Source organism: Spinacia oleracea, chromosome 5 (assembly GCF_020520425.1).
Source record: "Spinacia oleracea cultivar Varoflay chromosome 5, BTI_SOV_V1, whole genome shotgun sequence".
Lineage (NCBI taxonomy): Eukaryota > Viridiplantae > Streptophyta > Magnoliopsida > Caryophyllales > Amaranthaceae > Spinacia > Spinacia oleracea.
Genome location: NC_079491.1, coordinates 24,003,867 through 24,018,533, shown reverse-complemented (window position 1 = coordinate 24,018,533; position 14,667 = coordinate 24,003,867). Strand labels below are relative to the sequence as shown.

Sequence of the window (14,667 nt, the reverse complement as noted above, 5' to 3'; positions counted from 1 at the left end):
AGGGAAAGGTTCGATGATGAAAACATAAATCTCCACTTGACAACGCATCTCCAATAAAATAACGAATCTCAAATCCCCTTTTCATTTCACCCGAAACCTGCTATTTATAGAAACCTGCTATTTATGGAAACCTGCTAAAAATAGTAACGGACGTAAAGGGTAGCTTCTAAAAGTGGCAAGTCATAAAAGATAGAAACCTGTCAGAATTAGGTGTTGCACTCCAACATAAATCCTAAATGAGATAGAAAACTGCGAGAATCCTATTCCTAATATGATTCGGAAATAAGAGTTACGTATTAATTAAAATCCTAACGAGCCTAGAGTTCGTAACGAGCCCAGACGCATTCCGTCATGAAATTAATACGCACTAAAAGACTCGATTAAGTCTCATACACTCCGGATTCTAAGAATCCGAATCTGACAAAGAAACGGCCCAAACAGCAATTTCAACGCCCAGCCCTGGGCGCTGAAATTGCCTGGATCCTATTTCCAACGCCCAGAGCTGGGCGCCGAAATCTTTGACGCCCAGCCCTGGGCGCTGAAAATACCTGGGACGGGTTATTTCCTAATTCCTCGTGGATTAGAGTTCTACCATTCTATCTTTCCACGAACTCTTTTCTATAAATATAGCCCATGTTCGACGTGAAAAAAGGACACAACACACAATTCATATTCTGAGTATTGACTCCAACCCTTAGCCTAAGCCTCACGCTGCGAAATTGTTCACGCGTTCTATCGCAATCGATCCATAAATCGAACAGAACGTATCCTGTCCCATAATTTGAGATTCGTTAAATAAAAAGGAGAAATAGCAAAGTCAAAGTGGTTAGTTTTCTGAGAACCGTGACGCACCTCTCAAGGGTGCGTCGTAATGTGTCCCTTTTCGATGATTTAATTGCTTTCCTCCCCCCTTTTTATGAACTGTTAAACTAACTAAATCTGATTGTTCTATCACGCCTAACAAATATAATATTTTTGGGAAATTGGATTATCATGCTAGGTCCCTTAATGCAATCTAAATCAGATAATCACGATCGATCTAGTATTATATGTTGCATATTGCTAAAATCAACTCAGATTAGTTTAATAGTTAACGCATGTCCCTTCAATTATTTATGCTGAGCTAGTAAGGATATCCTGCCTCTGGAGTTATCGACGAGCGAAGTACTCCTCTTGGTAGTTACAGTCCCCCGAACCCTCAATCTCTACCTTGCGGGTGTATGTTGAGAGATCCCCACACCAGGGATCATAAGGGAACCTACGGCCGTCGTGGTCAAACATAATTGCACTCCCTTTATGTCACGATAACCGGGTTTTGTCAGTTTTTCTCATTGTCGATAAAAACTGAATGACGACTCCTATATTACTAGTCAATTGGGTGTATACTCACAGGAAATCCAATTACACTTGATTGAATAAAAAGAATCGTCACACCCACGAGGGACGAGGTCACGCATTAGCCTCGTGCTTTTTCGACCCCCTCACAATCTCTAATTATTCTCCCACGAACGATATGATGTATGAATTACTATGTTTTCTATGAATGATTATGTTATGGTCAACCATGCTCGTGTGTTAGATCAAATGATTATGAATGTTATGCTTATGTTGAATTTGAAATTTTCACATGAATTATGTCTCTGTGATATGAATTATGTTTATGCTGACGTGACATGATTGTACTGGTGATCTAATTGTTATACATGGATGCCGTCTCCGATGGAAGTTCTCCTGAGCTCAGAGTACGAGATTGATATAACAAATGACTTTTACAAATTATTTGAGTATTCTAGTTGTTAGATAAATATTTATTCTCATTACATACACATATATTTTCAGAATTATAATTGTGCATTAAAAGTTACTATTTTCGGTAGAAAATATTTTCAAACAAGATATCACAAAGTAAAATGGGAGCCTGGTCTAAGCTAACAAGTTTGCCCCTTTTATGTTCTTTGCTCCTCGATCCTATTTTATGAAGTAAAGTGGAGATACGAAAGACGATGGCGGAATGTAATTGACCTTAATGACGATTAAGGATCAATATAATTTTTCCCCTTTTGTATTCTTTACTCTTCGATTCTAGGTCTCGAGTTGAAGCGGAGTTCTAAAAGATGATGGCGTAATGAAGGCTAGACATTGTCAAAATTGAAATTGTGAGATCTTGGTTTTAAATAAAACATTATACTTTTATTCGAGCGTTGTCAATTTTCAACAATCATTTTATAAATCTAATTTTCAAGTTTCGAGGACGAAACTTTTTCTAAGGGGGTAAGAGTGTAATACCCCGAAGTTTTTAAATTTGATTAATCATGCTTAATTATTTTTATTTAGCTTAAAATCGTTTTAAATATTAATTTCGAACTTTATTTTAATTAACGGAGTTTTATTTCGCTTGAATTTTTAATATTATTACACGATTTATTAATTTTCAAATTCTATGATTAAATTTCAAATTTACGAGCTTAGGCTACTTTTTAAAAATCTAAATTATTCCGTGGTTTATTTCGGATTTTTAATAATTTCGAAACGTTCTTATTTTATTCGAAAACTAAATTTATTTTTCGTTAAACGATATTTTTATAAAGAATTATTTCAAAACTTGATTTTAAGTTAACATTTCTATTTTTTTTTAAATTTCTAAAAATTTCAACAATTCTGAATTTTTGACTAATATTGTGAAATTACGAAAATACCCCTCAAGAACAAAAATTCCATTTTTGCTCTCTTCCCTTGCTCTCCACGTACTAAACAGGAAGTCAATACTTCCTTCCTTCCCTCAAATTCAGTCCAATTACATATCCTTGGACCCCAAGCTATGCATCTTCTCCTTCACACTTCTTGGTTTTTAAATCAGACATCCAATTTCCATTTTTTTTTTCCCAACCCAAAATCAATTCACAAACTGAAACTCTCATTCCCTTGTGTTCTCTGATTCGAGCCACCGTGACCACCACCAACAACAACCACTGACCACCATCATTACCCGCCACTTCCTACCACCCTATCATCACCACCACTGTCGCCTAACACCACCTCAAACTCCTCCCTGTTCCTTCGACCAAAACCGGCCCGCAGTGCCGCGTTTCCCCCACCCCCTTTTCGTTTCTCTTCCGCGCCACCCAGTGTTGCACCACCACTCCGCAACCACCTCCGACGCCTCCCCAACCCATCCCCATCCACAGTGACCGTGAACCACCCCTTCCCCGCCCGGAATTGACCGGAAAACACCCCATCCCCTGTAATTCCCCTGTTTTGCGCGACCTCCATCTCCCCTCCCTTGTTGTTTCTCCGCCGCGGAACAACCACCACCACCTTCGCCTCTGGCGCGGGTTCGCGGTGCTGCGCCGCCCAGCCCAGCCACCTTATTCCTCCTCCCTTCTCTCTTCCCTCCCTTCGTGCTCCTCTATTTCGAGCACCCACCTCCCCGCTCCACGCTTCCTCTTTTCTTTTTCCAGAAAGCACGTTCCAATTTGGAACTCAGCCCCCTTTATTTTCTCAAGCCAAGGCCCAATTTTCCAAAGTGAGTTTCACTATTTAATTTAGACCCTAAATAAATTGTTACTTTAACATTGTTATAATTTAAATCAATGATTTACAAACTACTTTGATTTAAGTTTTGAAAAAAAATATATATATTACATGTGTTGATTTATGAAAATATTATTGGTTTTAAGTATTTATTGATTTATGAAAATATTTTATGTATTGATTTAATCGAATTTAATAATACTTTAGGTAAATTGTTTTATGAATTTATAAACGAAAAGTATTTAGAAAATATTAATTTTATAATATTTATCGTTTTAATAACTAATTCAATAATTTGATATTTTGAAAGAAATTGGACTCGGGGCTCAGGAAGGACGATCCATCAGACAGGAAGTATAAAAACTACGGTTGAAGTAACGGTTATTGCTAGTACCCGCAATCCCTTCGAAATGTATTTATGAATGATGTTATGAATGATGTTATGAATGATTGATGTTTTATAATGATGTTTTATGATTTGCGGTATTACAAGTATGATTTGATTGAATTGTTTTATGATAATGCAACTTTATGCAAAGTATTGATTTAACGAATTATTATTCCTGAAAGAAATGATTTTATGAAATAACGAGATTAAATGGTTTTATTGAACCACCCTGAATGAATGATATTTTCCTGATTAATGTCCCATTAAAAGAAATGTAAACATGATAAAGAAAAGTGTAAGAACTGGTCAAGTTCCCCTGATATGGAGCCCAGGCTCCCCCTGATAAGAAGCACTGGCTTCCCCTGATATGGAACCAAGGTTCCCCCTGATAAGAAGCATTGGCTTCCCCTGATATGGAACCAAGGTTCCCCCTGATAAGAAGCACTGGCTTCCCCTGTTATGGAGCACTGGCTCCCCCTGTTATGAAGCACTGGCTTCCCCTGTTCGTAGGAGACGTCCTACCATGTTTTCCTGTAAAGTCCTGACGACCAGAATAATACTGTTAAAAGGAAAAAGGTTAAAGAAATGATATTCCTGAAATAATGTTCCTAAAATGATATTCTTGAAATGATGTTGCTGAATTGATATTACAGAAATGATGTTTCGAAATGATGCTTTTGAAATGATGATTTATTAAATGTTTTACTATATTCTATTCTCCCTGTGTTATTAAATAAAATGAATTGAAATGATGTTACAATGCTAGGGTAACTCGTTACTGAGTCTTCTGCTCACCGTTTTGTTTTCCGTTTTAGGTACTGCTGGGGGCCACGGAAACGAGTAGTGGCGAGGATTTCACTATTACAATGTTCACCTAAGTTAATGTCAAGTTGTAACAAGTTTAAGTAAAGATTCTTGATTAAGTTACGCGCTTTTGTTAAGGAATTAAATAGGATTATTATGTTAATTTTGGAGTTTAATAGCTTATGATTGATGGTTGCCTTGTAATTCCGAAGAGGGAGTTACGGCAGGTAATGTCCCGACCGAATTAGGTTAATTCCGCCGCTAAGTATGCTTAATAAGTGAATTAGAGGTCGGGGTGTTACACAAGTAATCTGGAAAACCATTGCCTTGAAGCTTGTTTCAGGCCATAGAGGGATTTAGTAAGTTTGCATACATGGCCTGGAGGTGCAGTAACACCCTCTGGAACTTTTATGTAGACTTCTTCATCAAGAGTTCCATGAAGGAATGCATTGTTCATATCTAATTGGAACAATTTCCAATTCTTGTTGGCTGCAAGAGAGAATGAGGCATCTAATGGTAGACATTTTAACCACAGGAGAAAAGGTCTCTGTGTAATCAATCCCATATTTCTGTGTGAACCCCTTTGCAACCAGTCTTGCTTTGTATCTTTCTATGGAACCATCAACATTCTTTTTAATTCTGTACACCATTTGCAGCCTAACTATGGTCTTCTTTCCTTTAGGTAAAACAACAAAATCCCATGTGTGATTAAGCTGGAGAGCATATATCTCTTTGTCCATTGCCTCAATCCATTTAGTATCAGTAATAGCTTCCTTGTAAGAAGTGGGTTCAATGCATTCCATATGAGCACCAATGAGCATTTTGTGTTTTTCTGGTAAACTATCAAAAGCAACCAAATTGCACCAGTGTGTTGTTGGTTTTTGACATACAAAATCTTTTAGGTGGGATGGAGGTTTGATAGTTCTAGTGGATTTTCTGGTGGCAACAGTAATGATAGGAACTGATATTGTAGGTGATAGAGATTGAGAAATTTCAGGTGATGGGGATTGAGAAATGTCAGGTGATGGTGATCTAGAAGTTTCTGGTGATGGTGAGTGAGAAGTTTCAGGGGATGGGGAGTGAGAAGAAGATCGTGAAATAGAGTTTGTGTGTGTGGAAGGAACAAATAAGGAAGAAGAGTCATCTAATGAGAAAGGAGTGATGACAGGCAGGAAGAATTGGGTAGAATAAGTTGAGAATGGAGATGAAGATAAGTGGAATGGAAAGTGTTTTTCATGAAAAGTCAAATCTATGGTGACAACAGTCTTGTTTGTGGCTAGATTGAGAACTTTGTATGCTTTTTGCATAGGTGGATACCCAATGAGAACACATGGATCAGCCCTTGCATCAAATTTTGTTCTGTTGACTCTGGGAGTTGTCATGTAACAAAGACAACCAAAAACCCTTAAGTGAGAAAGATCTGGTGGTTTTTTGAAGAGTTTTTCATAAGGAGTGGCAAACTGAATACTTTTGAGGGGCATCCTGTTGATCAAATAGGTTGCAGTTAGGATACAATCACTCCAAAATTTATCAGGGAGTTTAGATTGGAAAGATAGTGCCCTAGCAGTTTCAAGAAGATGCTTGTGTTTTCTCTCCACAACACCATTTTGTTGTGGTGTATGACTACAACTCTTCTGTTGCAGAATTCATTTTTTAAGGAGCAATTGTTTCATATCTCCCTCCGTTAGATCAGGTGCATTGTCTGACCGGATGTTTTTGACAGAAGTTCTAAATTGAGTTTCAACATAAGACAAGAATTGAGTCATAATCTGAACAGAATCAGTTTTGCTTTTCATTAAATGTGTCCAAGTCATCCTTGTGAAGTCATCTACAATGGTGAGAAATTGATTACACCTTGAGGAATCAAGTATAGAATATGGCCCCCACACATCTATATGCAACAACTGAAAAGGTTCTGTAGTCATAATACTACTGCTTGAAAAAGGAAACCTAGATTGTTTAGCAAGAGGACATATCTGACAGAAACATTCTGCTAAACATCCCTTAACATCAATCCCACTAATGTTCTTTATTCTACCAAAAGAAACATGACCTAATCTAAGATGCCACAGCTTGGCTTCTTCAATAGCAGTAAAGCAAGTACTTGACAATGCATGGTCATTTGAGGTAGACTTGCTGGAAGATCCCATTAGACTCTCATTCAAACTGTAAAGTCCTTTGTTCAATTTACCAAGCACAGTGTGCCTTTCTTGGAATGGTCCTGAATGATGCATTCATTATCATTAAATGAGACAGAACAGTCAGCATCAAGACAAAGTTTTGAAACAGAAATAAGGTTGAATTGAAACCCTGGCACATGCAAAACATTTCTAAGAGTGATATTGTCACCTAAGTGAACAAGACCTATGTGTTTTACTTGAAACTCGGTACCATCAGGTATAGTGATTGAATATTGTTTATCAGGAAGAGATTCATGACTACTGAACATGCTCAAATCTGAACACATATGGTCACTTGCACCACTGTCTAATATCCATTTTTCCTTGAAATTAGATAGAAAACAGAAAGTACCTTGAGCTTGAGAACTTGTTGCTAAACCAAGAGAGTTGGCTAGCAACTTGATAAGTGCTGAGATGCTTCATCAATTGATTGTACTGCTCCTCAGGGAATGTAGCATGAACAAGACCTGTTTCTTCTTGATTTGATTTCTCACTAGTAAAATCTTCTTCCATTTGAACAGCTGCTGCAACTCTTTTACCTTTCCCTTTAAAATCTTTGGGATAACCATGCAGCTTCCAGCATTTGTCAACTGTGTGGTTTTTCATTCTGCACTTCTCACAGAATAGATTGTTTCTAGTGTTGTTCCTTGATTGGCCTCCAAAATATGTGTTCTGAGTGTTAGAGCTTGAGCTGTACTTATTGTCACTGAATTTCCTAGCAGTAAACACAATTGATTCTGTATTCACATGACCTCTACTATTATGCACTTCTCTTTGTTGTTCATCTTGAAGCAACATGCCATATGCTTTAGAAATGGTAGGCAGAGGATTCATCATGAGAATTGTGCTCTTAGGATGCTCATACTTCGAATTAAGCTTCATCATAAACTGAATCAATCTTTGGTTCTGCTGTGACTTGAACAATTTTTGAGTGAGTGTACAGCTACAACCAGTACAAGAGCAGAAAGGTAAAGGATCTAGGCCATCAAGTTGGTCCCATAACAGTTTAATCTTAGTGGAAAAAACCTGATATCTCTTCATCATCATCTTGATTAAGATTATATATCTTTAATTGGATGGAAAACAACTGAGGACCAGAAGATTGATAGAATTTGTCTTCCAAATCCAACCAGATCTCTCTTGCTGTTTTCAAATACAGAACACTTCTTGCAATTGAAGGCTTAAGAGATGCTAGAATCCAAGAAATCAGTAAATCATTACACCTAGTCCAGATTCCGTAGTTTTGAGAATTAGCAGCTGGTTGATTTAATGATCCATCAACAAAACAAAGCTTATTTCTGGCTGATAATGCAATAATCATGGATCGTTTCCAGTCATTGAAACACTTTCCATCAAAGATTATGCTGACTAACTTTGAAACATTAACATCATTGTTGCTAAGAAAATATGCGGAATTAGGATTAAGAGAAGGATCAATAGTCTGACCTGCAGGCATTTTGACTGAGAATTAATCAGAAACAATTGAAGAAAATTGAGGTAATTACCAAGAATTTCGTTGGAGGAACGATTTGAAGAAATGTCTGCACTCAAAGATCAAGACAAACTCGAAGAAATCTTAGCAGAATCATTTGATCTGCTCTGATATCATGTTAGTTTTCATGTTCTTAACATGAAATTCAGTAGAGAGAATACTCAAACATTGAGAGAGAATGAGTAACTTTAAGATGAAGTAATTGAATTGTGTATTGAATGAATAATATTACAGCAACTAAGACTATTTATACACTGATTACATGAGGTGTACTAACCAATGGGAAGCAAGCTAGCAGCTAAGATCCAATCAGAATCATTTACATGTACACCTAAGCTAGCTGAGCTGTCTATTACAAACATAATCAAGTAACAGCTTCTCTAACAAACTTCTGGGAATGCAGGGGAGTTTGTTGAGCATACACTCTTCTAGAATGATCCATTGCACTGCTGACTGCATGAGCATGCATTACTTCGTGTGAGTTGAAAGTGGCAGCTCCTGCAGCAGGTTGTAAAGCAACATTGTTGATTCTTTTTTTTCTTACAAACTTAAAAGTTTCAAACTAAACTTGTGTCGACTAATTTTTTTCTAAGTCAACCATTCAACCATCCCATTCACCCAACCAAAAGCTAAAAGCGGATACCTATTCTATTTGAAAGGAAAGGAAACCACTTTTCCTCCTTACCTCCCTCTTCCCTTCAATTTTCACCCATTTTTTCCCTACCATTTTCCTTTTTCTATGATTTTTCATGTAAGAAACCGAACAAAGAAAAAGTAGTTTGGAATTGGATTTATCTTTGGAAACCAATTTTTCACTGAAAAGGTTTTACACAAATCAAACGTAGCCTAAGTGAATACAAGTCGCTCCAAATGGATCAAGTAGACATCCATAAATAAATATAAAAAAAAGAAAAAGAAATATAGTTGGGGCAGTGAATTAGTAATGAACAATAATCAATTTGCAGAGGGACAGTGAATAATTAAGCAACCCCAACCCCAACCCCAACCCCAACCCCATTATAGAAGGTAGAATACTGAATCCTGAATGATGTTATGACTCACGAGTCACCTCATGAGTCTGGTGAGTGCTGAGTGCTGGCTGCTGCAATCCCATTCAATATTTGGCACTATGTTACTATTGGAGCTGAGTATAATTATTCACTGCCAAATATTATTAAATAAAGTTTGTACTTGTTAATATTATTATGGAGCATTGTTACTATATGTCAAGCATATGTCAATCAATCAAGTAATAGTCTGTAATTCAGATTTCAGATACAGTAAAATTATGATCTACTTTTTGTTTTACATTTTAACATTATTGTCTCCTTCTTATAAAATTAAAAACGACCAGTACCAGTCTTAAATATATAGAGGATGACAATTTATTGCCTTGTATTTATAATACATGCATGTTAATTTAATCATCTCTAATCTACTTATTCACTCTTTCATTGTTGGGGTTTCTAGATCTGTTACTTGTTTGAGTAGTAAATGCATGCCTCTATTACTTAATTGCGCCCTTATCTCCTCTACTTGCATTCAATTTAAGGAAGCTAGCCCAATTCACAGTTTCGGCTACTAGCCATTAACATTCACACGAAAGCTCATGTACTCTTCTATCTATCTACTCCCTCCGTCCCGGAATACTCGCAACGCTTCGACTGGACACGCTTGCCAATGCACAACTTTGACCACCAATATCTTTAACTACACATTATAAAAACTTATAAAATATTAATATTTTGAAAATATATATTAAGATGAAGCCAACAATATATTATATACTAACATTTGTTTTCATATACTTGAAATAAAATAGCGTCAAATTGAATTATGTGAATAATGCAAAAAGTCAAACCGTTTCAAGTATTCCGGGACAGAGGGAGTATATTACTCTCTATATCTTTGATATCTATTTTGTATTCGACCAACAATAAGTTGGTTGAGTTGGTAGAGAATTTACCTTGTTACTTGTAGGTTACAACGTCAACTCTTTTAGCTGCGAAATGGTTGGAAGTGGTTTGAGTCTAGAGATGCGTACCTAGACTTGTTAACTTGTGATAGATGTTGTTTCAATAGGGTCCATACTTCTTACCTAATAAAACAAAATCTACTCCTTATTCCTAAATAATGTGTACACCATCATCCAACGACAATAACTCCATTTGTTTAAGTAAAACTGGCATGTCGGGTTGATCCGTTAAATTATATGGGTCATGAGCCCTTCACATAAATCCATTTTTTGTTTACGATATGATTCGTGTCTTTGTTGTCGTGTCCTGTTTAATAGGTGGGTCAGGGTCTCCCTTCTAAATATTTATGAATTTTTTTTTTTTCTAATGTTGGTTTTGTCGTATCAGTTTTGTATTAGGAACTTCGATCAACCGACTTATGCTATTGGTTTATTTTTTATTTTTATGTCATGTCGCATTTAATTAAATGTAAACCATTTACATTAACACGCTGATTTATTTATGTGATTCGTGTGATATGTCATATACTCAATTACTCATATCAGAATTTTCCGTATAGGAATCGCAAATTGGATGGTACAGGCGTGTGCACGTAGCTCTAGGTGCACCGGAATCAAAACGACCAACATTAAACATAAAACGCGCGTTTTTATTAAATTCCCAGAAAAAAGAACAATGCCCTTGAACAAAAGAACAATTCCCCTAAACAAAAGAACATTAAAGGCTCTGTTCTTTTCAGCTATGTTTATCGCGTTTTTATTTGATTCGTTGTTATTTTTGCGATATATATTCTTCTGGGTTTTATATTTTGAATTCAAACTATGAAGAGGAGAGAGAAAGTGTGAACTAGGTTTTCTTAAATGGGTTTTAGAGAGAGAAAGTAATGAAAATCCCCAAAAATTCGTTGATTTTTCTGCTTAAACATCAAATTAAATTGATTTTTCTTCTTCAAACTTGAATTCTGCAGCTGGTAATCTGATTTTGGGAGGTAATTTTTCAATTTTGTAATAATAAATGGTATGTTTTGATGATTTTGATTTTGTAATAATTGTGTTTTTGATGATTTTGACTATGTTGATGATTTTGATTGTGTAATAATCGTGTTTTGATGAATTTGATGATTTTAATGAATCAAATTATGTAATAACACGCTGATTTTGTTGAAATCGTTGATTTTGAAGATTTTGATTATGTAATTACGATTTTTTTCCCAGAAAAGAACATTTTTACGTATTAAAGGAACATATGTTCGTATTAAAAGAACAGTTTCATTATGCTCGTATTAAAAGAACAGTTTCATTATAGTAGAAAAATAGACCATTTGCGTTTCATAATTTGTTCTTTTATTTTACTGTGTTCTTCTTTTTTATTATTTTCAATTTTATTTGCGTTTCATAACTTGTTCTTTTTATTTTATTGTGTTATTTTTCTTGTTACTTTTTATTTATCCTTTGTTTCTTTGATTGCGTTCTTTTTCTTGTTTTTATACACTAGTTGTTGGACCGCGCGCTAGCGCGCGCGATCCCCCAAGATATCGAAATCAAATGGCAAAACGAACTAAACAAATAGATAGAACAATTAATATAACAATAAGCTATTAGTTGAGTTTCAAGAGTCCTATTTGCAAAAGGCATTAGTAAAGAACATATATGTAGCATATAGCTACTTATTCTTATAGAAATTCTCAAAACTAAAGAAAGTTTATACACAACAATTAGTTCGTGGTATACTAAACAAATGAAAAGGTTTACTGACGTTCCAAAATGCTCTTCTGCTTCTTCATGAACAAATGTCTTGAGGCGCAATTGCAGAACAATGTTCCTAGAAAGAGTCGTCGCTAGGTTAATTTTGATTAGGAAGTAGAACGTGCCTAGTGTTTCGAGCACATCTTTGAAGTCGTTTTGATCAACCTGACAATAGACATGCTTCACCAGTTGGTAAGTATATCACAAAATTAAATTTTAGAAGTAAATTGAAAGTATAAGTTCGAGAATAGGTTAGAGGGCAGATCTTGTATATTCTAAATATTTTTTTAGAATTTTTAGAGAACGTGTTAAAAAGGCATTGTGTCGGTATGCCAATTCCATCACAGAATCGAAGTTCAAAGTATCTTCCCTTTCTTATGTCTTGTGTGGGTTGACAAGTTTTAAAGGTTCTTTTTAATTGCTTGAGAAATAATTGTTTTTGGATAAATAATAGCATACTAAAAGCTCTTATCCTAACTTAAACTGGTATCCCTATACCCCCCCCTAATTTTTAGATCATATCACAGTGAGATGAGATTATACACTTCCTTAATTTGTTCCCAAAGGAGTTTCAATATATCTGTTTTCAGGGATTCCAACGAATATATACCAAACTATAATTTCATTCCTTTCCATCTCTCCCTCTCCTTCCCAATCCCCTTATCTTCTTCTCTATTTGTGTTTTATGGTTTGTGAATTCTGAAAGGTTTCTTCAGAATTGCCTATGCGTTTTGGTTATGTATGCATTGAGGTTGCGAGGAGTGATTCAGGATTATTTTTGTGTCAACGGAAGTATACTCTTGATATTATTTCGGAAGCAGGTTTTGCGGCTTTACCATTGAACAAAATCATCGTCTTGGCCTAGCTGATGGGTCGTTAATGAAGGAGCCTGAGGCTTACCGCCGGCTTGTAGGCCGCCTGGTCTATTTAGTTGTGACTCTTCCGGACCTTGCTTATTCGGTCTATATCTTATCACAATTCATGCAGGAGCCTCGAGTTGACCATTGGGATGCAACATTGAGAGTTGTTCGGTACTTGAAGGGTACACCAGGGCAGGGTATCCTATTACGTGCTGACAGTAATTTAACTTTGCAAGGATGGTGCGACTCAGATTGGGCAGTGTGTCCCATCACTCGTCGTTCTTTAACAGGTTGGTTTGTGTTTTTAGGTCATTCGCCTATTTCATGGAAGACAAAAAAAACCAACACACTGTTTCTCGCTCTTCCGCAGAGGCAGAATATCGCTCCATGGCCGCGATTACATGTGAATTAAAATGGTTAAAGGGATTGTTGTTGAGTTTAGGAGTTCATCATCCTAAAGTTATTCCATTATTTTGTGACAGTTAGTCCGCTTTGCACATGGCTAAGAATCCGATTTTTCATGAGCGCACAAAGCACATTGAGGTTGATTGTCATTTTGTTCGTGATGCTATAGTAGATGGTGTAATTGAACCATCTTATGTATCCACTTCCTCACAGCTCGCTGACATGTTTACTAAAGCTCTTGGGAAGCAACAATTTGATTTTCTTTTTTCCAAGTTGGGCATTTTTAATCCCCACACATGCTCCAACTTGAGGGAGGGTGTTACGAAAATTAAATGTTATACCTAATTAATTAAGAAAGTAATAATGTTCTAGCTGTTATGTAAGTTACAAAGTATTAAAAGTATTAATGTTGTAGTTGTTACGTAAGTTAGAAAGTATTAGGAAGGTTAGTGGGTTTAGGAAACTCTTTGATTTTCTTATCCTAGTTGTTTCGTACGCCCTGCTTGGAAATTGTGGGTGTATAAATACTCTTGTTCATCAATAATATTGGGGGAAAGCTTTTCCCTTATATAATATTTATCACTTATGAATCAGAAAACAGAAAAGAGAGAAAGTGAAAAAAAAATGTGGAAATTTGTTGCTTACAAGGTTTGAACCTTAGTTGATTGAAGAAGTATGATATAGCTTGCAAAGGGAAGGAATGCAAAACATTTCCTTAGGAATAGTGAATTTCATGAATTTGTGACTCAAAACACTATTGATAAGCATAGTGTTGCAAATGTGAGTATTTTAAAGGTTAGAGATGTTAACCTATTATTTTTTTCAGATATTAAGAATAATGTGCTTGATAATTCATAACAGAATGATGAAAATGATGATTCCGAATCATATGTTATTGTGGGACAAAGTACTTGACTTGTTCCTTTTAGTCTCTATATTTGTTCTTTTAGTCTTTTCATTTGTTCTTTTTATAATACTCTGTTAAAATAACAAAATAAAAACACGTGCACAGTTATCATTATGCACTCTTTAACAATTTTTCCTTTCTCCTTCTTTGTTCTTCAATTATTTGATTCTACTTCCTATTTGTTCATTTTCTATTTTTCAGCAACTATATATAATAATTGTACTTATGAGTCATAACCATTAGTCATTTTATAAATACATTTTAGAGAGAGAAAGAGAAGATGATTTATATTCTCTCAACATAAGAGAGATTTTTTGAAAGAGAAAGAGTTAGATGGTGAGTGATAGAGTAAAAAAATATTTTCTCCTTATTCTCTCTC

The 14,667-nt window shown here is 35.7% G+C and overlaps 1 protein-coding gene across 1 annotated transcript; it reads left to right on the top strand.

Annotated features, from left to right (window-relative positions):
- Positions 1 to 12,133: 12,133 nt before the first annotated feature.
- LOC130462056 (uncharacterized mitochondrial protein AtMg00240-like) lies at positions 12,134 to 14,065 on the top strand. Its single transcript, XM_056830410.1, has 2 exons — positions 12,134 to 13,266; positions 13,347 to 14,065. The coding sequence occupies exons 1-2, from the start codon at positions 12,996 to 12,998 to the stop codon at positions 13,460 to 13,462; spliced, it is 387 nt and encodes a 128-aa protein (XP_056686388.1). The 5' UTR covers positions 12,134 to 12,995; the 3' UTR covers positions 13,463 to 14,065.
- The last annotated feature ends 602 nt before the right edge of the window (positions 14,066 to 14,667 follow it).